Source organism: Taudactylus pleione, unplaced genomic scaffold (genome assembly GCF_031769625.1).
Source record: "Taudactylus pleione unplaced genomic scaffold, aTauple2 ptg001774l, whole genome shotgun sequence".
Taxonomy (NCBI): domain Eukaryota; kingdom Metazoa; phylum Chordata; class Amphibia; order Anura; family Myobatrachidae; genus Taudactylus; species Taudactylus pleione.
Window position 1 is genome coordinate 316,293 of NW_028286171.1, and position 26,190 is coordinate 342,482.

General features: G+C 45.3%; 1 protein-coding gene across 1 annotated transcript in view; it reads right to left on the reverse strand.

Moving 5' to 3' along the window:
* Positions 1–26,190, reverse strand: part of LOC148439462 (partitioning defective 3 homolog B-like) — a gene marked incomplete at its 3' end in the record, with an annotated part of 417,659 nt that overhangs the window by 202,570 nt on the left and 188,899 nt on the right. The window contains exons 11-12 of the mRNA XM_088464716.1: positions 18,802–18,972; positions 6,003–6,087 (exon numbers count right to left, since the gene is read on the reverse strand). Coding sequence (XP_088320842.1) covers positions 6,003–6,087; positions 18,802–18,972 — 256 coding nt within the window. The remainder of the gene's footprint in view (positions 1–6,002; positions 6,088–18,801; positions 18,973–26,190) is intronic.

Consider the following 26,190-nt stretch of genomic DNA (forward strand, 5'->3'; position numbering starts at 1 on the left):
TATGCGTCCGTAGAGCGCCTCTGCGCAAGTGCTGTATCCTGAGGCTCACTATATGCGTCCGTAGAGCGCCTCTGCGCACGTGCTGTATCCTGAGGCTCACTATATGCGTCCGTAGAGCGCCTCTGCGCACATGCTGTAGGCTCGCTATATGCGTCCGTACAGCGCCTCTGCGCAAGTGCTGTATCCTGAGGCTCACTATATGCGTCCGTAGAGCGCCTCTGCGCACGTGCTGTTGGCTCGCTATATGCGTCCGTAGAGCGCCTCTGCGCACGTGCTGTAGGCTCGCTATATGTGCCCGTATTGCGCCTCTGCGCACGTGCTGTATGCTGAGGCTCGCTATGTGTGTCCGTAGATCGCCTCTGCGCACGTGCTGTAGGCTCGCTATATGCATCCGTAGAGTGCCTCTGTGCACGTGCTGTATGCTGAGGCTCACTAAATGCGTCCGTAGAGCGCCTCTGCGCACGTGCTGTATGCTGAGGCTCGCTATATACGTCCATAGAACGCCTCTGCGCACGTGCTGTATGCTGAGGCTCACTATATGCGACTGTAGAGCGCCTCTGCGCACATGCTGTATGCTGAGGCTCACTATATGCGTCCGTAGAGCGCCTCTGCGCAAGTGCTGTATCCTGAGGCTCACTATATGCGTCCGTAGAGCGCCTCTGCGCACATGCTGTAGGCTCGCTATATGCGTCCGTACAGCGCCTCTGCGCAAGTGCTGTATCCTGAGGCTCACTATATGCGTCCGCAGAGCGCCTCTGCGCACGTGCTGTTGGCTCGCTATATGCGTCCGTAGAGCGCCTCTGCGCACGTGCTGTAGGCTCGCTATATGTGCCCGTATTGCACCTCTGCGCACGTGCTGTATGCTGAGGCTCGCTATGTGTGTCCGTAGATCGCCTCTGCGCACGTGCTGTAGGCTCGCTATATGCATCCGTAGAGTGCCTCTGTGCACGTGCTGTATGCTGAGGCTCACTAAATGCGTCCGTAGAGCGCCTCGGCGCACGTGCTGTATGCTGAGGCTCGCTATATACGTCCATAGAACGCCTCTGCGCACGTGCTGTATGCTGTGGCTCGCTATATGCGTCCGTAAAAAATATGTAGCTGCTGTATCAAGCTAATGAAATGCATATTAATGAGGGGCTACAGCGTTCACCGAGACTTGGAGGAAAACAATAAAATAAGTGATGCTCATAAACCAAAGTGTATTCCTGACACTGTGCAAACACCTAAGTGCCTAATTGGAGAGCAGCCTATAAATATAATGACAGCACAAGTGCAGGATCTCTCTAAACTGGTCGCACGGCTTCTTGTTCTACACATCCAGGCAGCAAATTACGCTCATGAGGTTTACCTTAGGCAAGCTGGAAATAAATGTTACACGAGCGGATAATTGCTCTGTGGTTCTCTAGCTATTCAGGATTTAAGGATCCATATGTGCTGGCTTGTAAAGCTCTTCCACTGAGCAGATGATTTATCTAATCACAGACCACTAGTATAGAGGGAACGTTCCGTCAGACATTCCAGCGCACGAGACGGCGGTTTTGGGAAAAATTAACAGTATTTACATTTTACTGACACTTTCTCATAAATAAATGTGAAAAGTTGCATTTTAATACAATTGTTTACCCAGGACCCTTTCTAAGGTCACAGAACAAAGTCTACAGTATCTGCTGCCCCGAAGCAAGGAAAATTTATGTTACACACAAACCAGTTACGTTCATTACTGGGCAAGGATGACCAGAGAGAGAGAATGTAAAATGGGCAGACATTTGGCCGCTGATCACTGCGTTTACCAGATCACAGGATGATCTTTGCTTTTCTGACAGCTGGGCGGTGGCGAAAGGGTGTGTAATCAGAAAAATGGCGCAACGCACACACGCAAACTGCTTTAAATGACTCAAAAGGTTGAATATTTACCAAGCCCAATTTTCATAAAACGATGCAGAAATAGACGTTTTTGTATCATTTTATGTATCCCTGCTATGTACTAACAGCCTAATGCAGATTTTGCAGAAATCTCCTGTAAAAGGCTCATTAGCGCTGCAGATCGCAGTCCCTATTATCATCATTGGGGGCTACGGTCTGACCCCTATGTCCGTTTGGTCCCGATGGTTACGCCAGCCTCATATACAGTATACAGCACTCAGTAGTAGGTGATTTACATTATCTGGATGTTAGAATAAATGTATAGGGATACAAGGTGGAGGTATCAAATGGTTTATCAAACAAATGTAATGATGATAAAATGTCAAGATATATCCAATGTTCATAAAATAATGGTGCTGGGGAGGGGGTTTAAGGATTAGCATTAGGTTATAATTGACAGAAGCCGTCCTTAGCGATCTGTCATCAAGTACTGCTAACTAGAGCCACCTGGATCCACCACGGACCCCTACGGGGACTCCGCCACCACGGAACCCTACGGGGGCTCCGCCACCACGGAACCCTACGGGGGCTCCGCCACCACGGAACCCTACGGGGGCTCCGCCACCACGGAACCCTACGGGGGCTCCGCCACCCCTACCCCTCATCGGTGACTATGGGGGCTGCAGGACCAGCCAAGCACCCCTGCTGAGATCTTACTGTAAATCTGGCTGGATGAAAGAAGGTAAGTGTGGAGGGTAGGGGGAGAGGGAACCTATTAATGCAATGGGGATGGGTCTGGTCTATTAATTTAATAGTGTTTTGGGGATAATAATGTAACATGGGTGGGTTTCTGCTATTAATTCAGTGGTGCAGTAAAATTAATCAATTAATGGTGGGAACTAATAATTTATGGGTGAGGGATATTTAATAAAATAGTAGCATCTTGGCAGTGCCTAATAAATGAAGGTGTGGGAAAGGAGGGCTAGTTCTAGAAGATGAATGCGAATAACTTAATGTCTGAGCAATTTGGGAAGTAAAAATGTTTATTAACCTATCGGGAAAGGTGGAGGTGAAAGGTCACACCTAACTGTGCGCAGCTCTGGCGGAAACGCCCCTTTTTCTCTAACAAAAGGACTTTTTGCCCTTTGATACATCATCGTTTTTATTTGCTTTAAACCACCTGTAAGGACGGGTCACTCCTCCAGGGCGAGTGGTGTGTGCTTGCCCCCCAGGCTGAACATTGCCAGCCGGCCGCTGTATGTCAGCACGACGCCGTTCTGTGACCCATAACAGGTGGATGAGAGAGTAAAGACCTGAATACAGGAAATTATAAATAAACTGCAATTTTTGTTGGCAGCATTTTACAATCCTTTGTTTTGGAGAGGTGAGAATGTCATACGAATCCTGTGTATTTTCTTTTGCAAGTTTGGGACTCTTGGCTGGTAGAGGATTTGCAAACAGCTGTAATAATGTTATTTCTTCTAAAAGTTACTTTATTTTCATTCCTACAATTCTGCTGCCTCACAGATCACCCCACAGGCTGGAATAGAACGCAATCTCTGAGTCAGCTCTTACCGACTACTGCGTGTCCCCCCCATCCGCCCCCGCTGTGCGTTAACCGCTTACAGGACAGAGGTGTCTGCACTGTAATACAAAAATATCCTCTATGCTGATAGACAACTATTTGTTCAGGTTGTAGCAACGTTTAGAGGGAAATCACATCCTGAATTATGTTGTAGATTGGAAATATTCTCATTTCATTTTCCACTTAATGAAACCTAATTCAGATGCATATCTTTGCTCATTAGAGGGTACTGGCAATGGGACCATTACAATGGAATCCTTTCCCGAAACATGATAAATTGGCCATATTAGCTAAAGTTGGTCACATATCCCCTTATATGGGCAAAGTACAGCAGCACTTACGTGGCCTTAAAAAGAAAAATCTGTTTTCCTGAAAGTTATCCGATCAACATGATTATCTTTGGGCATGTTCCGAAATCCTACCCCTGCCTGTGTGCCTGGTTATATCCCACCTATGTCCTAACATGCGGTCTACAGCTGAACGTTGGGATCTTATGTAGCTTGCCCAAATTGCAGCACGGGCTAATAATATTTCCATAAATCTCCTGTTTTATAGTCATTGTTTTTGCAACATATCAATTCGACACATTTATTATTGTGCTTTTTTTTTTTAATAAGTGAAATGTTATTTTAATAACAATAAACAATTTGTAGCAAAATTCATTTTCCTTATCTGTAATAAAACAGCATTGTGCTAACTGGAGCCTGACCCACGTCTGTGTTGTAGCGATGTCACAAGTGGGTGTCATGAGAGATCACCAGAATAAAGGGGTATTATTCTTCCTAAATATTTTATTTGGTTTTTAAAGCAATTGTGTTCAAGGGGACAAATTCAAAATATAATTTCAGAAAAACACATTTATTCTCTGGTTAAATAATATCATCTTTGTGCTACATTCTGCAACATGGAGAATAATTTACTGTACACCGGGCTCCAAACTACTGGTTTTCAAAGAAATCCCTCTTTCTGCATTGGAAAGTCTCCCCTACAGTTATTAAATGGCAAACCCCTGGCGGAGACGTGCTGGAAGTTCTTTTGTGACGGGGCGAGTTGTGATGTTTTGTGGCAGATACCCTCAATAGTATCAACAGTAGCTACAAAGCTGGGGCTCAGTAACGTGCGGTGAATGGTTTTAGCAGGAGGGAAGAATTTGTAAAAATAGAAGTTTTTAGAAGTCTCTTGTTCTCTCAGAATATGCCATTTTTTTTAAAGTTATATATTTTATATACATCCCCATACTCCTATCCTTTTTGCAGATGTGGTATCCTGGGTACCCGTGTATTGTACAGATTTGTTTCCCGTGCATTGTACAGATGTGGTGCCCTGGGTACCCGTGCATTGTACAGATGTGGTGCCCTGGGTACCCGTGCATTGTACAGATGTGGTGTCCTGGGTACCCGTGCATTGTACAGATGTGGTGTCCTGGGTACCCGTGCATTGTACAGATGTGGTGTCCTGGGTACCCGTGCATTGTACAGATGTGGTATCCTGGGTACCCCTGCATTGTACAGATGTGGTATCCTGGGTACCCCTGCATTGTACAGATGTGGTGTCCTGGGTACCCGTGTATTGTACAGATGTGGTGTCCTGGGTACCCGTGTATTGTACAGATGTGGTGTCCTGGGTACCCGTGTATTGTACAGATGTGGTGTCCTGGGTACCCATGTATTGTACAGATGTGGTGCCCTGGGTACCCGTGTATTGTACAGATGTGGAAGGCGCCCTGGGTACCCGTGTATTGTACAGATTTGGTTTCCTGGATACCCGTGCATTGTACAGATTTGTTTCCCGTGCATTGTACAGATGTGGTGCCCTGGGTACCCGTGCATTGTACAGATGTGGTGCCCTGGGTACCCGTGCATTGTACAGATGTGGTGTCCTGGGTACCCATGCATTGTACAGATGTGGTGTCCTGGGTACCCATGCATTGTACAGATGTGGTGTCCTGGGTACCCCTGTATTGTACAGATGTGGTGTCCTGGGTACCCGTGTATTGTACAGATGTGGTGTCCTGGGTACCCATGTATTGTACAGATGTGGTGCCCTGGGTACCCGTGTATTGTACAGATGTGGAAGGCGCCCTGGGTACCCGTGTATTGTACAAATGTGGTCAGTGTCGTCCTGGGGCATGTAGTGGCATGGGCCCATGACACAGGGTTGGTGCGACTGATGGCGACAGCTAGAGAAGCATCAGACAGTATTACGGCGTCTCCGTCCTTGCCCATTTATAAGCCGGGATATACTGCACTAGGGAAGGGCTCTCTGGTGGTGACATTTGCATGAAGCTGCAGACGGGTGGTAACAGCCATTAGATGCGTCTGCGGGCACCTCTGCATCAGGACCATTATGTTGGTTATTCAGACTGGTACAATATAACTTATATACAGTATATTCCTGTGTACTTGTCTTATTTTGGAATAAGCCCCTGTCTACCATCACAGGAGTAGTTGTGTAATATGACTGTGTCTGTAATCATGTACAATGTAAATCCAGATTACAATAAATAATTCACTTTAATATTCTTTGATGAGGAAAAGAAATAAAACACACAAACCGTTAGTCCTGTCCTGCCAGCCGTTCTGCGCTAACCCAGCCGGGCCGTTGTCATGGATTTGTCTTGGCGCAGGTCCTGGATGTTCCTAAAGAGATATTAGTAGGTTATTAAACTAAATTATTATAAATCAGCAACAAATTCATCAAACGGCAGCCAAAGAGTGCGTCAGACACGTTATTGTGATGCATGTTCCATGTACTTTCCATGACGTCATGTCCTAATAACAATACAAATCACGGTACGGTTACTGAATGTCACGGCAGCCGATATCGCAGTAACATTGCAGGGCACAGTGGTGGGGACAGTGGTGGGCACAGGCCCAGGAGAAACTATGGCCTCATTATATAGGGATATTTTCTTTGGAGTTATTGGATGAAATGCACATTTATATCGGACTGAAGTGAAGTAACTCTCACAGTATGCGGAGGTACCCGGAGGAATGGGTCTCGTAAGCTGGGGCCTCACTACGCCACTGATATAAGCAAATTAATTGGGAATTCTCATAACTGGTTGTGTAATACAGAAACCTCTGTCCACCCGGACGAGAAGCCCCAGCACCACTTCCATAGCACAGCCAAGGACGGGTGTTTCAGGCATCTGAGTTCTCACTTCCTTCTCCAAACTAGAGCAGCTTCAGGGTCCTGCCAAAACCCCCCACTCCACTAATCCTCCGGGTAATCTCTTTGTATGGAGAGTATCACGGGCACACAGTTACTACCAGTCATTTACACAGCACCGCACACATTCTGCAGCACTTTACAGAGAATGTATCAGTCACATCAGTCCCTGCCCCAATGGAGCTTACACTCTATACCACATCTATACCACATGTACACACACACACATACCACATGTACACACACACACATATACCACATGTACACACACACATATACTACATGTACACACACACATATACCACATGTACACACACACACACATATACCACATGTACACACACACATACCACATGTACACACACACACATATACTACATGTACACACACACACATATACCACATGTACACACACACACATATACCACATGTACACACACACACATATACCACATGTACACACACACATATACCACATGTACACACATATATTCCACATGTACACACACATACCACATGTACACACACACACATACCACATGTACACACACACACATACCACATGTACATACACACACATACCACATGTACATACACACACATACCACATGTACATACACACACATATACCACATGTACACACACACATATACCACATGTACATACACACACATATACCACATGTACATACACACACATACCACATGTACACACACACATACCACATGTACATACCACATGTACACACACACACATATACCACATGTACACACACACACATATACCACATGTACACACACACACATATACCACATGTACACACACATATACCACATGTACACACATATATTCCACATGTACACACACACACATACCACATGTACACACACACACATACCACATGTACACACACACACATACCACATGTACATACACACACATACCACATGTACATACACACACATATACCACATGTACACACACATATACCACATGTACATACACACACATATACCACATGTACATACACACACATATACCACATGTACACACACACATATACCACATGTACACACACACATATACCACATGTACACACACACATATACCACATGTACACACACACACACACACATATACCACATGTACACACACATATACCACATGTACACACACACATATACCACATGTACACACACACAAATACCACATGTACACACACATATACCACATGTACACACACACACATACCACATGTACACACACACACATATACCACATGTACACACACATATATACCACATGTACACAAAAATATACCACATGTACACACACACACATATACCACATGTACACACACACACACACACATATACCACATGTACGCACACACACATATACCACATGTACACACACACATATATACCACATGTACACAAAAATATACCACATGTACATACACACACATACCACATGTACACACACACACATACCACATGTACACACACACACATATACCACATGTACACACACACATATATACCACATGTACACAAAAATATACCACATGTACACAAAAATATACCACATGTACACACACACACATATACACACACACATATACCACATGTACACATACACACACACACACATATACCACATGTACGCACACACACATATACCACATGTACACACACACATATATACCACATGTACACAAAAACATACCACATGTACATACACACACATACCACATGTACACACACACACATACCACATGTACACACACACACATATACCACATGTACACACACACATATATACCACATGTACACAAAAATATACCACATGTACACAAAAATATACCACATGTACACACACACACATATACACACACACATATACCACATGTACACATACACACACACACACATATACCACATGTACACACACACACATATATACCACATGTACACACACACACATATACCACATGTACACACACATATACCACATGTACACACACACATATACACACACATATACCACATGTACACACACATATACCACATACACACATATACCACATGTACACACACACATATATACCACATGTACACACACACACATATACCACATGTACACACACACACACACACATATACCACATGTACACACACATATACCACATGTACACACACATATACCACATGTACACACACACACATATATACCACATGTACACACACACATATATACCACATGTACACACACATACCACATGTACACACACACATATACCACATGTACACACACACATATACCACATGTACATACACACACATATACCACATGTTCATACACATACATATACCACATGTACACACACACACATATACCACATGTTCATACACACACATATACCACATGTACACACATATATACCACATGTACACACACACACACACACATATACCACATGTACACACATATATACCACATGTACACACACACATATACCACATGTACACACATACCACATGTACACACACACACATATACCACATGTACACACACACACATATCACATGTACATACACACACATACCACATGTACATACACACACATATACCACATGTACACACACACATATACCACATGTACACACACACATATACCACATGTACACACACACATACCACATGTACATACACACATATACCACATGTACACACACATATATACCACATGTACACACACACATATACCACATGTACACAAACACATATACCACATGTACACACACACATATACCACATGTACACACACACACACATATACCACATGTACACACACACACATATACCACATGTACACACACACACATATACCACATGTACACACACACATATACCACATGTACACACACACACATACCACATGTACACACACACACATACCACATGTACACACACACATATACCACATGTACACACACACATATACCACATGTACACACACACACATATATACCACATGTACACAAAAATATACCACATGTACACACACACATATACCACATGTACACACACACACATATACCACATGTACACACACACACATATACACACACACACATACCACATGTACACACACACATATACCACATGTACACACACACACATATACCACATGTACACACACACATATACCACATGTACACACACACATATACCACATGTACACACACACACACATATATACCACATGTACACACACACACACACACACACATATACCACATGTACACACACACATATACCACATGTACACACACACATATACCACATGTACACACACACACACATATACCACATGTACACACACACACATATACCACATGTACACACACACACACATATACCACATGTACACACACACATATACCACATGTACTACACACACACACATATATACCACATGTACACACACACATATACCACATGTACACACACACATATACCACATGTACACACACACACACATATACCACATGTACACACACACATATACCACATGTACACACACACATATACCACATGTACACACACACACACACATATACCACATGTACACACACACACATATACCACATGTACACACACACACATACCACATGTACATACACACACATATACCACATGTACACACACACACATATACCACATGTACACACACACATATACCACATGTACACACACACATACCACATGTACATACACACATATACCACATGTACACACACATATATACCACATGTACACACACACATATACCACATGTACACAAACACATATACCACATGTACACACACACATATACCACATGTACACACACACACACATATACCACATGTACACACACACACATATACCACATGTACACACACACACATATACCACATGTACACACACACATATACCACATGTACACACACACACATACCACATGTACACACACACACATACCACATGTACACACACACATATACCACATGTACACACACACATATACCACATGTACACACACACATATATACCACATGTACACAAAAATATACCACATGTACACACACACATATACCACATGTACACACACACACATATACCACATGTACACACACACACATATACACACACACACATACCACATGTACACACACACATATACCACATGTACACACACACACATATACCACATGTACACACACACACATATACCACATGTACACACACACACATATACCACATGTACACACACACATATATATACCACATGTACACACACACACATATATACCACATGTACACACACACACACATATACCACATGTACACACACACACATATACCACATGTACACACACACATATACCACATGTACACACACACACACATATACCACATGTACACACACACACACATATACCACATGTACACACACACACATATACCACATGTACACACACACATATACCACATGTACTACACACACACACATATATACCACATGTACACACACACATATACCACATGTACACACACACATATACCACATGTACACACACACACACATATACCACATGTACACACACATATACCACATGTACACACACACATATACCACATGTACACACACACACACACACACACACACACACATATACCACATGTACACACACACATATACCACATGTACACACACACATATACCACATGTACACACACACATATACCACATGTACACACACATACCACATGTACACACACACACACATATATATACCACATGTACACACACACACACACACATATACCAGGGACTTTTTTTGTTGTCAATAGCCAATTAACCTACCTATTTTTGTTTGGGGGCATGGGAGGGAACTGGAGCATATGAAGTCATCTTACATCTGATATCTGCCCTTTTGGTGAATGCTCACCCACAGGGATTAGACACAGTTCAACCAACCATCTGACCCACCCTAATCCCTGCGGGTGAGCATTCACCAAATGGGACAATATCAGATGTAAGGTGACTCTTGGAAAAGTGATCTACTGGCACCTTCTTCATATTGAGGAGTCCTGGTGGTTATCTCAGGAAAGAAAGATAATATCCAAATCTGTTCCATTATAAGGCGGTCTTTATTGTATTCTAAAATAGAGTTATATATATATATATATATATATATATATATATATATATATATAAAAAGAACCTTTGCCTTCTCACAGTTGCCCATTTGTGGTATGGTCCAATTTGTAACTAAATAATATTATATATCTTATCTTATTCTCTCTCTCTCAATCACTCTCTCAATCTCTCTCTCTCTCTCGAAAATACAGAATAATTTTGGCATGACTGATATAATGAAACCTTTGATTTTTGATGGTTCTGTGTACACAAACTTTCTCTAAGGCACATATTATTAAGATTATTGTATAAAATTACCTGCAGGCTGTGTGTATATTGGGGTCCCATTCCCAACATATTTCATTATGCTATGCAAATATTCCAAAATATGGAATATTCCGCTACCCAATCATAGCTGTAGCTGATACGTATGGTACGGAAACGGTCATTGTATCATTTAGTGCAGTGGTTCTCAAACTCTGTCCTCAGGACCCCACACAGGTCACGTTTTCAGGTCACCCAGCAGGTGCACAGGTGTAGTCATTACGCACTGACACATTTCCCCGGTCACCCAGCAGGTGCACAGGTGTAGTCATTACTCACTGACACATTTCCGAGGTCACCCAGCTGGTGCACAGGTGTATTCATTCTACCAGCTACCCGACACCTATAACTGTGTACACATGGACCTCACAGCCCCTGGCCTACCAGCTACCTACACCTAGAACTGGGTATACATGGACCTCACAGCCCCTGGCCTACCAGCTACCTACACCTATAACTGCGTACACATGGACCTCACAGCTCCTGGCCTACCAGCTACCTAACACCTATAACTGCGTACACATGGACCTCACAGCTCCTGGCCTACCAGCTACCTAACACCTATAACTGCGTACACATGGACCTCACAGCTCCTGGCCTACCAGCTACCTAACACCTATAACTGCATACACATGGACCTCACAGCCCCTGGCCTACCAGCTACCTAACACCTATAACTGCGTACACATGGACCTCACAGCTCCTGGCCTACCAGCTACTTAACACCTATAACTGCATACACATGGACCTCACAGCCCCTGGCCTACCAGCTACCTAACACCTATAACTGCGTACACATGGACCTCACAGCTCCTGGCCTACCAGCTACCTAACACCTATAACTGCATACACATGGACCTCACAGCTCCTGGCCTACCAGCTACCTAACACCTATAACTGTGTACACATGGACCTCACAGCCCCTGGCCTACCAGCTACCTAACACCTATAACTGTGTACACATGGACCTCACAGCCCCTGGCCTACCAGCTACCTAACACCTATAACTGCGTACACATGGACCTCACAGCTCCTGGCCTACCAGCTACCTATCACCTATAACTGTGTACACATGGACCTCACAGCTCCTGGCCTACCAGCTACCTAACACCTATAACTGCGTACACATGGACCTCACAGCTCCTGGCCTACCAGCTACCTAACACCTATAACTGCGTACACATGGACCTCACAGCTCCTGGCCTACCAGCTACCTAACACCTATAACTGCGTACACATGGACCTCACAGCTCCTGGCCTACCAGCTACCTAACACCTATAACTGTGTACACATGGACCTCACAGCTCCTGGCCTACCAGCTACCTAACACCTATAACTGTGTACACATGGACCTCACAGCCCCTGGCCTACCAGCTACCTATCACCTATAACTGCGTACACATGGACCTCACAGCTCCTGGCCTACCAGCTACCTAACACCTATAACTGCATACACATGGACCTCACAGCTCCTGGCCTACCAGCTACCTAACACCTATAACTGTGTACACATGGACCTCACAGCCCCTGGCCTACCAGCTACCTAACACCTATAACTGCGTACACATGGACCTCACAGCCGCTGGCCTACCAGCTACCTAACACCTATAACTGCGTACACATGGACCTCACAGCTCCTGGCCTACCAGCTACCTATCACCTATAACTGTGTACACATGGACCTCACAGCTCCTGGCCTACCAGCTACCTAACACCTATAACTGCGTACACATGGACCTCATAGCTCCTGGCCTACCAGCTACCTAACACCTATAACTGCGTACACATGGACCTCACAGCTCCTGGCCTACCAGCTACCTAACACCTATAACTGTGTACACATGGACCTCACAGCTCCTGGCCTACCAGCTACCTAACACCTATAACTGTGTACACATGGACCTCACAGCCCCTGGCCTACCAGCTACCTATCACCTATAACTGTGTACACATGGACCTCACAGCCCCTGGCCTACCAGCTACCTAACACCTATAACTGTGTACACATGGACCTCACAGCCCCTGGCCTACCAGCTACCTAACACCTATAACTGCGTACACATGGACCTCACAGCTCCTGGCCTACCAGCTACCTATCACCTATAACTGTGTACACATGGCCCTCACAGCTCCTGGCCTACCAGCTACCTAACACCTATAACTGCGTACACATGGACCTCACAGCCCCTGGCCTACCAGCTACCTATAACTGCGTACACATGGACCTCACAGCCCCTGGCCTACCAGCTACCTATAACTGCGTACACATGGACCTCACAGCCCCTGGCCTTAGGGGGCTCATACATCAGCAATCTCAAGAAAAGAATTCACAGATTCTGTGATCCCCCCCCCCCCTCCTTTGGCCACATAGTACCACGTTTCGCCATTGGATGCAAGTCATTGTCATTCCACAAAAACACAAAGCAAAAACATTAATAGTGAATGTGTATATCATTATAATACAATGTTTAAAAATGAGTTTAAGTGTATTTTACCTACGCCTGATGTAAACTGGGCGCACGTGCTATGGATGCGGGCATCCTGAGATTTTTGTAACATGCATAAAATCGCCTCATTTCTTAGCATGTTGGAAAACGGAAGATGATCTCTATTTTACCATACGAGGGAACGTCAGAGTTACATACTTTGTGTTGCATTACAAAACTGGTTTGAGACCCAGCTGCTTTGTGTGCGGGTCCCTACAGAATACACTGCGTGCGATCACTGCGGATGAAGGTGGGCACTGGGTATAAATGTAATAGAGTTGCCAGCATAGTACAGAGCAATCGCTATCAGTTACACACCAGTATGGCTCAGTGATGGGTGTCTATACACAGGGCACATTGCTTTATTGCAGAGTGTTACTTATACGTCTTGTGTAATGACAACTGCTGGGCGCACTGAATGCGGCTATATCATCGTCCATAGCGCATCGCTCATGTCAGTGTAATGCCAGAAATGTAAGTACATAAAGGGCCTATCAGAGAGCAACGGGTGCAGCCATGGTTATATCCCTCGCTTATCATACTCAGAAATAATACAACTTGTTTAGGTGGAAACTGGGGAAAAGTTTCACATTTTAACTCCAATTAAACCACTTCAGACATTTTCGCCCTCCTTTGAGCGGTTGTGTTTTTTCATTAAGGGACTTGCGAGAAAAGTTACTTATTCTATAAACAGTTTATGCTGTGCGATATATTGCTCGAGTCGCAAGTATCTGGATAAATGACTTGTTAGTACATAATATACTGAACAACTACATTCACACCTTCATAAAAAAACAATCTGTACAGTATAGACACGGAGTCCTGCACCGCACGTGACGCTGCCGTCAGGGGGGCACAAATAATCAGAACCTCAATGTTGATGTTTTTGAATGAATGTTTTTGAGGAGCTGAATGAGACTTTTGTGAGACGATGTGGAAGTAACCAGATTGTGGGATAAATTATTCAGTGTTCCCATAGGGGCAATATACGACTGTGGGATTATTATTTTACAGTCACTTGTTTAAAGGGCGAGAACAGTGACCCTTTGGCATTAGGATAAAGAAAAAACGCTACAAGATTTAGCTACATTATTACACTGAGAGCGAAGGACGCCGTGTCGGGAGGGTATTACGTCTCTATCTTATCTAATACCGCCATGGGCTAAATGCCGGAGCTTGTCTAAGTGTAGTAATGTAACATAAATGCTCTATATAGACTGCGGATCGGCTGCGTTACATACAAGAGCCGGCGATGTCACCTCCAGCTACCAGTAACCTAATCATCCGGTATATTATCTGGTTTGTGTGGCTGCACTGCCGGTAATGGGGAAGCAGGTGACAGAGATTATACCCCCTTTACTTTTGTTATAGAGATGCTGCAGAAAATTACAAGTGAACAATTTTTGGTATTATTAATAAATAATAGTTTACAATAAAATCATTTCATGATTCGCCTGTGGAAAAGCCAACTGCGTGTTTGGGGGTCTTTTAATACAGACATAAATAGAATTATTGAGGTAAAATGATGATTTAGAATAGAATTACCGCACAGCGCATACACAGCAGCTTAGGAATACCGGGCAGACGTGACGGAGGAACAGACGCCGTATACAGATGGGCAGTACGCAGAGTATTACAAAGAGCTGACAATTACTTTCTATGTATAACGGAGACTGCAGACACATTGCGCTCACTGAACAAAACTCCCATCTTCACACTACACAAAGTCACCGGTAAACGCGACATCTACCTCTTAGGTGAACGCTGCCCGTTATACAGCATCGCACGTTATATAGAGATTATTATCCTAGATGTAAAATATTGTGAATATGAACAAACAATATACAGTAAAGCAGATTTTTATTTTTGTGGGTTTTAAGCCTGTTAGATAAATGTCACAATCGATATCCCAACAACTGATCAGCAAGTGGCCTAATTACAGTATTCAGCTTGTAAAACACAGCTGTCATGGAGGCTTCCATTAGTGTCTAAGCCAATAAAGAGAAAATGGATTGTGTACAGCTATTCCGCAGTGATGCTATGCATTAGAAAGGCCGCAGATTTCTTATATTTTTGTTGGGGAAGGTGGGGAGGGGGCAGACTGGGACTCATTTTTAAATGGAATTACAATTGAACATCCAGCGCACCATACAAAAATTAATTTCTGTTTAAAGAGGAGTTTGATTCAATCCCAGCTTCATTATACATGCGCTGGGCGAACGCATCTGCGCACCATTTAGATCACAGTGCTGGAGCCATGATTCATGCAGGAAAAATATATGTTGACTGTGTAAGTAAAGCTCTTCGGCTTGGTGGAGCGTGGTATTCAAATCGCCAGGGCTGACGTGATTTATCGGCTTTCTGCCTCCTCTGGCCCAGCGTCTCCTCCTCTCCTATTAATCCACATGGGGATAGTTGTCATCTAACTAAAACCAGCAACAAATTAGAATAAAATGAAGTTGATCATGTAAATCTGCGCAATTCTGCTACACAATACTAGGCGTAGCTTCACATACGGATCAGCAATAGACAACATGTAGATGTGCTGTTGAACTGTAAATACCAGCATGGCTCCGATAATGATTGTTAATCAACTCTGCTGAAAGTGATAGACGTATTTTTAAACAATCGATCATTATTATCGTGTCTGTACGTATCACAGTGATCGGCAAACGGCACCTGACGCAGCCCAGCCTGTCCCTGACCATATATTTCTTCAGATTTACTTTTAGATGAATAATCTGTAGAGCAGAGAACCGCGCTAATGGCACAGCAGGTTTCTGCGGGACCGAACAAGCGCAATATGGTGACCCACAAACACGCAGATAGAGGCTCCTGGTCACCCCATTTTGTGTATTTTACTGGCAACAGGAGACGATTGCTCATGAAAGACACAACTACTGCACTATGGGTCTGATTCAGGACGGATCGCAATAGCGATTACGCAAGCAGTCCCACTGCTAATATCTGCGATCGCAATGCCATACGCAGCCCAACATAAGGACGCCCCCCTTACCTTACACACATCCGTAACCTTGTGCAAATGAGCCTCACACACACTTACACAGGCTCTGACCTTACTCAGGAATTACTAACCTCATCGCACGCAACGGGAGCTCAGGCTGCCTATGGCATCACAGTGGCTAATTTATGTACGCCCCTGTAACGCCAACCAACCCCCCAACTTCCCGTCACCACCCCCAAACGGTACTTCCTGTCAATCACTCTGCAATGGGTCTGCGTATTTGCTGTGATCGCAGTCCCGATTGCAGTGGTGTGTTGACGCACGCGCATTGCATGTGCAGTACACAACAATCGCCCAATTGCGTGCGCAATCGCAGTTGCGATCGCTGCTGAATCAGGCCCTATGTGCGCAGTAGCAGAGAATGTGCAGATTTAGGGGGAAAACAATATTTCTAACCCTTTCTGCCTGTGTAGTATATTTATGTGCCAAACACAAAGAAATCCATAATGCATGTCCTGTAGGCGTGTATGCATGATCTGTGCTCGCCTGCTTCATTGCTCCACTCATGAGTGTCGCTGTCAGTGCCGCTCCTGGGCCATGAATCATCGCTCGGTATAAATGGATGGATCTATTCCGGCTCATATTTATGTATCTCTCCTGCCTGCGTCTGCGGATCACGTACTGCGCACGGGTCTACTACACTCATCTATCACACGTGTTGAATATTACAGCTACACCATTGCGGGTTTGAAGAAAGTTACGCCGATTCCAATCCAGTGCACTGAGAAGTGGAGCCGCGTTCTGTGCAATGGGCTCTCCATCGCTGCAGATACTGGTATCCTAGAACGCCGTATTTATTGTGTACTAGCTGGGATACCCGGCGATACCCGGGATGAAGACTGGACCCTGTAGTACACCTGCAGCCTTTATTTATTTACATTCTCCTCGCCTATAACCCCAATCCAATGATCCTTCAAAGGACCCCACTGTTACTAACGTGCATGCGAACAATGGCGTAACTACCGTAGGTGTTACGGGTGCTGTCCCTGTGGCCCCCCGCTCCTCCTAGGGATAGAATACGTATCCATCGGGCGCCCGTTAGCTTAGACGCCCTATAAAACAATTGAATGGCCCCCTCGGATACACTCATTCTGCTTTCATTGCTGAAACGTACAATATATTGTCACGAGAGATATAAAATACTCCAGAACTTACGTCTGTCTGTCTATCCAACTTGCGCAGAACCACCAGCTGGATCATCCCGCGGACGTTCCCCTCATTAGACATGGACCTGCGCAGCGTTTCCATAGCTTCCTGATTGGTTTTGCCCAGCAAGCTCTCCCCATTCACAGCCAGAAGCTGGTCATTCACGCTCAGGCGACCGTCCTGGGAGAAGGAGAATCACACGTCAGAAACACGATATTATACCATTTTATCTTGGAATTCAACCTTTAATTGGCAATAACTATATTAATGTTGTGTATAACTATGTCCACTTTAATAATAACCTCATCAATGTTATCAGAAACACTACGACACCTTTCTGGTGAGCCCATTAATTAGAGCCGGTATTGGCGCACCCAGCGCCATGGTAAATAATATTTTATAACAGTTTGGAAATTTTCTGCAATTAGCTTTATATCATTTTATTCTTTATGAACCTTTTCTCTCGGCTTTGAGTCCCCTGGCCCACAATGAGCCCTCGTCTCTAAGTGACACCAAGTTACAGTCTGTCGACCCCCTGTCTAATCTGATCACTATACGGATATATAAATTGCGAGCTTTGTACGTTCTGCCCTCAGAATCGCATATTTGTGTCATCTTGTGGCGCTAAGGAACATCAGAGATCACAAGAAACTGTAAGGGCTGAATTCAGGAAGGAATGGTAACTCATTTATGCAGATTACACAGGTAAATGCGACTTAATGTGACAAGAAGTTGGAAAAAAATCATGATTTTAAAGATAAAAATGTTGGGACTTGGGGCCTGATTCAGGCCCGCTCGCGAGTGCTATGCGCTCGCAAGCGGGTCGATGGTGGCCCAGTGCGCATGCGCACGATGGAGCCGGCTCCGTCGTGCGCATGTGCGAGACCCGGATAGCGACGAGCACTCCGACGCTACGGGTCTCGTACCAAAGGGGGCGTGCTATCGATGTTGAGTTAAAGCACGCCCCCTTTGGTGGGAGGGCCGGGGGCATGGCTGCCCAGACGGAGGCGTTCCCATGGGAACGCCTACCATCTGGGGCCGGCCCCACTAACATCACAAGTAATGTCAGTGGGAGAGCTTTCGGCTGTGTTAGAGCCGAAAGTTCTCTAGGGCTTGTGGCAATGAGACCCTACCACAAGGGTCTCGTCGCAAGCCCGATGGTCTTGACCATCGCGACCATCATCATGGCCGCTCGCTATAGCTATGGGTGGTGACTCACAGCTATGCGAGCGGCCAGGAGGCTGTTCTAATAAAAAAAAAAAAAGCCTGGCTCTGATTCAGGCCCTTGTTCAGAATCCCTGGGACCCCCCCTATGATTAATTAGCATAATAATAGCTAATAATGACATGTCATTTTTGGGGTGATATTATGCAAAATTCAGAATAATGGGTTAAAAGATGTGGGACAGGTATATGGGGGTGCTGTATGGATGGGACAGGTATATGGGGGTGCTGTATAGATGGGACAAGTATATGGGGGTGCTGTATGGATGGGACAGGTATATGGGGGTGCTGTATGGATGGGACAGGTATATGGGGGTGATGTTTGGATGGGAGAGGTATATGGGGGTGATGTATAGATGGGAGAGGTATACAGGGGTGCTGTATGGATGGGACAGGTATATGGGGGTGCTGTATGGATGGGGCAGGTATAAGGGGGTGCTGTATAGATGGGACAGGTATATGGGGGTGCTCTATGGATGGGGCAGGTATATGGGGGTGTTCTATGGATGGGACAGGTATATGGGGGTGATGTATGGATGGGACAGGTATATGGGGGTGATGTATGGATGGGACAGGTATATGGGGGTGCTGTATGAATGGGACAGGTGTATGGGGGTGATGTATAGATGGGAGAGGTATATGGGGGTGATGTATAGATGGGAGAGGTATATGGGAGTGATGTATGGATGGGACAGGTATATGGGGGTGATGTATAGATGGGAGATGTATATGGGGGGGTGATGTATGGATGGGAGATGTATATGGGGGGGTGATGTATGGATGGGACAGGTATATGGGTGTGATGTATGGATGGGACAGGTATATGGGAGTGATGTTTAGACGGGAAAGGTATATGGGGGTGATGTATAGACGGGACAGGTATATGGGGGTGATGTATAGATGGGAGAGGTATATGGGGGTGATGTATAGATGGGAGAGGTATATGGGGGTGATGTATAGATGGGAGAGGTATATGGGAATGATGTATAGATGGGAGAGGTATATGGGGGTGATGTATAGATGGGAGAGGTATATGGGGGTGATGTATAGATGGGAGAGGTATATGGGGGTGATGTATAGATGGAAGAGGTATATGGGGGTGATGTATGGATGGGAGAGGTATATGGGGGTGATGTATAGACGGGAGAGGTATATGGGGTGATGTATAGACGGGACAGGTATATGGGGGTGATGTATAGATGGGACAGGTATATGGGGGTGATGTATAGATGGGACAGGTATATGGGGGTGATGTATAGATGGGAGAGGTATATGGGGGTGATGTATAGATGGGAGAGGTATATGGGGGTGATGTATAGATGGGAGAGGTATATGGGGGTGATGTATAGATGGGAGAGGTATATGGGGGTGATGTATAGATGGGAGAGGTATATGGGGGTGATGTATAGATGGGAGAGGTATATGGGGGTGATGTATAGATGGGAGAGGTATATGGGGGTGATGTATAGATGGGAGAGGTATATGGGGGTGATGTATAGATGGGAGAGGTGTTTTTAAGCTTGGAGCTGGGAGTTACAGATGTTTTTTTAACAAAGTTTTAAAGTGGCTTAAAGTGACACAACAATCAATGTACAGGCATTTTTATGCACCCCAAATTAGACATTAAATTACTGAAAACAGACGTACTTTCTATAATTTCTTCACTGTTAGTATAAAATGCAAAAATCATCCATTTCACACGTTTTAAGAGCCACAAATAATTTGCTTAGTTTGCACTTGCTGTGGGGCGCTGGCTGATTCCCCCACACTATCACAGCTAATATTACAGAGAATCACCGTGTGACTGCTGGGATAAGGTTTTCACAATTGACTTGTACGTTAAGTGGCTGTAAACCAATATATTACTGTGGCTAACTGAATCTCCGCCCCCCAAAAAAGAGTAAGCTTATACTGTACAGTCTGGCACTGGGCGGCCCATGCATTAATGTACTGATTACACTGTACAGTCTGGCGCTGGGCGGCCCGTGCATTAATGTACTGATTACACTGTACAGTCTGGCGCTGGGCGGCCCGTGCATTAATGTACTGATTACACTGTACAGTCTGGCGCTGGGGGGCCCGTGCATTAATGTACTGATTACACTGTACAGTCTGGCGCTGGGCGACCCGTGCATTAATGTACTGATTACACTGTACAGTCTGGCGCTGGGCGGCCCGTGCATTAATGTACTGATTATACTGTACAGTCTGGCGCTGGGCGGCCCGTGCATTAATGTACTGATTACACTGTACAGTCTGGCGCTGGGCGGCCCGTGCATTAATGTACTGATTACACTGTACAGTCTGGCGCTGGGAGGCCCGTGCATTAATGTACTGATTACACTGTACAGTCTGGTGCTGTGGGGCCCGTGCATTAATGTACTGATTACACTGTACAGTCTGGCGCTGGGCGGCCCGTGCATTAATGTACTGATTACACTGTACAGTCTGGCGCTGGGTGGCCCGTGCATTAATGTACTGATTATACTGTACAGTCTGGCGCTGGGCGGCCCGTGCATTAATGTACTGATTACACTGTACAGTCTGGCGCTGGGTGGCCCGTGCATTAATGTACTGATTACACTGTACAGTCTGGCGCTGGGCGGCCCGTGCATTAATGTACTGATTACACTGTACAGTCTGGCGCTGGGCGGCCCGTGCATTAATGTACTGATTACACTGTACAGTCTGGCGCTGGGCGGCCCGTGCATTAATGTACTGATTATACTGTACAGTCTGGCGCTGGGCGGCCCGTGCATTAATGTACTGATTACACTGTACAGTCTGGCGCTGGGCGGCCCGTGCATTAATGTACTGATTACACTGTACAGTCTGGCGCTGGGAGGCCCGTGCATTAATGTACTGATTACACTGTACAGTCTGGCGCTGTGGGGCCCGTGCATTAATGTACTGATTACACTGTACAGTCTGGCGCTGGGTGGCCCGTGCATTAATGTACTGATTACACTGTACAGTCTGGCGCTGGGCGGCCCGTGCATTAATGTACTGATTACACTGTACAGTCTGGCGCTGGGAGGCCCGTGCATTAATGTACTGATTACACTGTACAGTCTGGCGCTGGCTGGCCCGTGCATTAATGTACTGATTACACTGTACAGTCTGGCGCTGGGCGACCCGTGCATTAATGTACTGATTACACTGTACAGTCTGGCGCTGGGCGGCCCGTGCATTAATGTACTGATTACACTGTACAGTCTGGCGCTGGGCGGCCCGTGCATTAATGTACTGATTACACTGTACAGTCTGGCGCTGGCTGGCCCGTGCATTAATGTACTGATTACACTGTACAGTCTGGCGCTGGGAGGCCCGTGCATTAATGTATTGATTACACTGTACAGTCTGGCGCTGGGCGGCCCGTGCATTAATGTACTGATTACACTGTACAGTCTGGCGCTGGCTGGCCCGTGCATTAATGTACTGATTACACTGTACAGTCTGGCGCTGGCTGGCCCGTGCATTAATGTACTGATTACACTGTACAGTCTGGCGCTGGGAGGCCCGTGCATTAATGTATTGATTACACTGTACAGTCTGGCGCTGGGCGGCCCGTGCATTAATGTACTGATTACACTGTACAGTCTGGCGCTGGGAGGCCCGTGCATTAATGTACTGATTACACTGTACAGTCTGGCGCTGGCTGGCCCGTGCATTAATGTATTGATTACACTGTACAGTCTGGCGCTGGGTGGCCCGTGCATTAATGTACTGATTATACTGTACAGTCTGGCGCTGTGGGGCCCGTGCATTAATGTACTGATTACACTGTACAGTCTGGCGCTGGGCGACCCGTGCATTAATGTACTGATTACACTGTACAGTCTGGCGCTGGGCGGCCCGTGCATTAATGTACTGATTATACTGTACAGTCTGGCGCTGGGCGGCCCGTGCATTAATGTACTGATTACACTGTACAGTCTGGCGCTGGGCGGCCCGTGCATTAATGTACTGATTACACTGTACAGTCTGGCACTGGGAGGCCCGTGCATTAATGTACTGATTACACTGTACAGTCTGGCGCTGTGGGGCCCGTGCATTAATGTACTGATTATACTGTACAGTCTGGCGCTGGGCGGCCCGTGCATTAATGTACTGATTACACTGTACAGTCTGGCGCTGGGTGGCCCGTGCATTAATGTACTGATTACACTGTACAGTCTGGCGCTGGGCGGCCCGTGCATTAATGTACTGATTACACTGTACAGTCTGGCGCTGGGCGGCCCGTGCATTAATGTACTGATTACACTGTACAGTCTGGCGCTGGGAGGCCCGTGCATTAATGTACTGATTACACTGTACAGTCTGGCGCTGTGGGGCCCGTGCATTAATGTACTGATTACACTGTACAGTCTGGCGCTGGGTGGCCCGTGCATTAATGTACTGATTACACTGTACAGTCTGGCGCTGGGCGGCCCGTGCATTAATGTACTGATTACACTGTACAGTCTGGCGCTGGGCGGCCCGTGCATTAATGTACTGATTACACTGTACAGTCTGGCGCTGGCTGGCCCGTGCATTAATGTACTGATTACACTGTACAGTCTGGCGCTGGGAGGCCCGTGCATTAATGTATTGATTACACTGTACAGTCTGGCGCTGGGCGGCCCGTGCATTAATGTAAGCTGCACGGTGCTGAAGTGAAGTGTGATTGGGAAATTAAACAGTGGGGTATAATTACTAAAGTACGAGTTTAAAAAACTGAGATGTTGCCCATAGCAACCAATCAGATTCTAGCTATTATCTTTTAGAAGGTTCTAGATAGATTAGTAGAATCTGATTGGTGGCTATGGGCAACATCTCCACTTCTATAAACCCGCACTTTAGTAAATATACCGCTTAAGATTTTTGCGCCTGGTACCAATGCTGCGGAAAAAAAAGACATAAGTGCACTATGGTCCATAGTCTGAGGCGTCAGTGAGCCCTAAAACACAGAAACAGGATTTAGGAGTTCAATCTGGTGATACAGTAATAAAGATCTATAATGGGGCCTTTCATGTGGCGTCCCGGAGAATACTACAGATTTATCTGAAGTGGAAGAAGTCAGGAATCCATCATGGTTAGTCTGTGACTGATAATAGTATAGGTGCAGTCAGCAATGGGAATCACTGTTGTATGCTTAGTATAGTATATTGTGTGACGTCATATCAATGTGAACACTTGAAAGGGACGGGATACTGTATATACAGGATCAATTAAAGCAATCAGCCTGTGCAAAATAATTAAGCAGATTAATAGATAAAATGTGCGAATTATTAAATATTTTTGCTGAAGTTTTATTGCTCGTGTTGCAAGTTTGCTGCTTATTTACAAATAACTGAATTGGCGTCAGAGTGCGTTCGCAGCCTCTCCCAGCGGACGGGTCGTACGTTGCATCGTGCTACCCGGATCTCTCATTTGAGCTCTGCTATATTGTATTTTTTAATGAAGTGAAAGTGAGCGAATCTCCATTTGCTTTAATAGGCATCCGGTGGTATTGGAGACGCTCATTCAGTGAAATGCTGATGAATACACCTGGAAATGAATGTTTGGAAACAGATTTATGTATAGTCAGGCTCGTGGAAAGTCAATATACAGACAGTGCAAGGAGCTTCATCAAACAAGTGTAATGCAACCTTAATCTAAAGGCAGCTAATTAAAATGTCCCCGTCAGTACCGTCCATCATACGTGACCTTGTGCCATCACACCGGTGCAGAACACAGAGTCCCTATTACTCACCTACGGACAGAACGGTAACGTACGGAATTAGACAGCAGCCCATGCTGTGTTCCCATCTACCTAGAGTAACACTGACCCACAAATAACCTGGGGGGGTGACTTAATAGTATATAAATATGATTTAGGCTCTGACCACTCCGCTATGCTGGCGAATGACTAGATTCATTGCAATATTGGCTTTGATTGATTTTGTTAGATGGTCTGCCGACATTTCACGCTCGGACAATTACCACACAGGGGTTACTGTACGTAGCCGCTTCTTTTTCCAGGGACCTTTACTGTGAAAAAGAAGTTTTAATATGTTTCATAAAACTGAACTTAGCAACTTAATTTTATTATGAAAACAATACACCGTCACGCGCACATTAAGGCGCACGTCCGGCGTGTAGCTTTGTAGGAGTCGCTGCATTGTGTGGAATCGCAGAAATGACAATTTGCGCC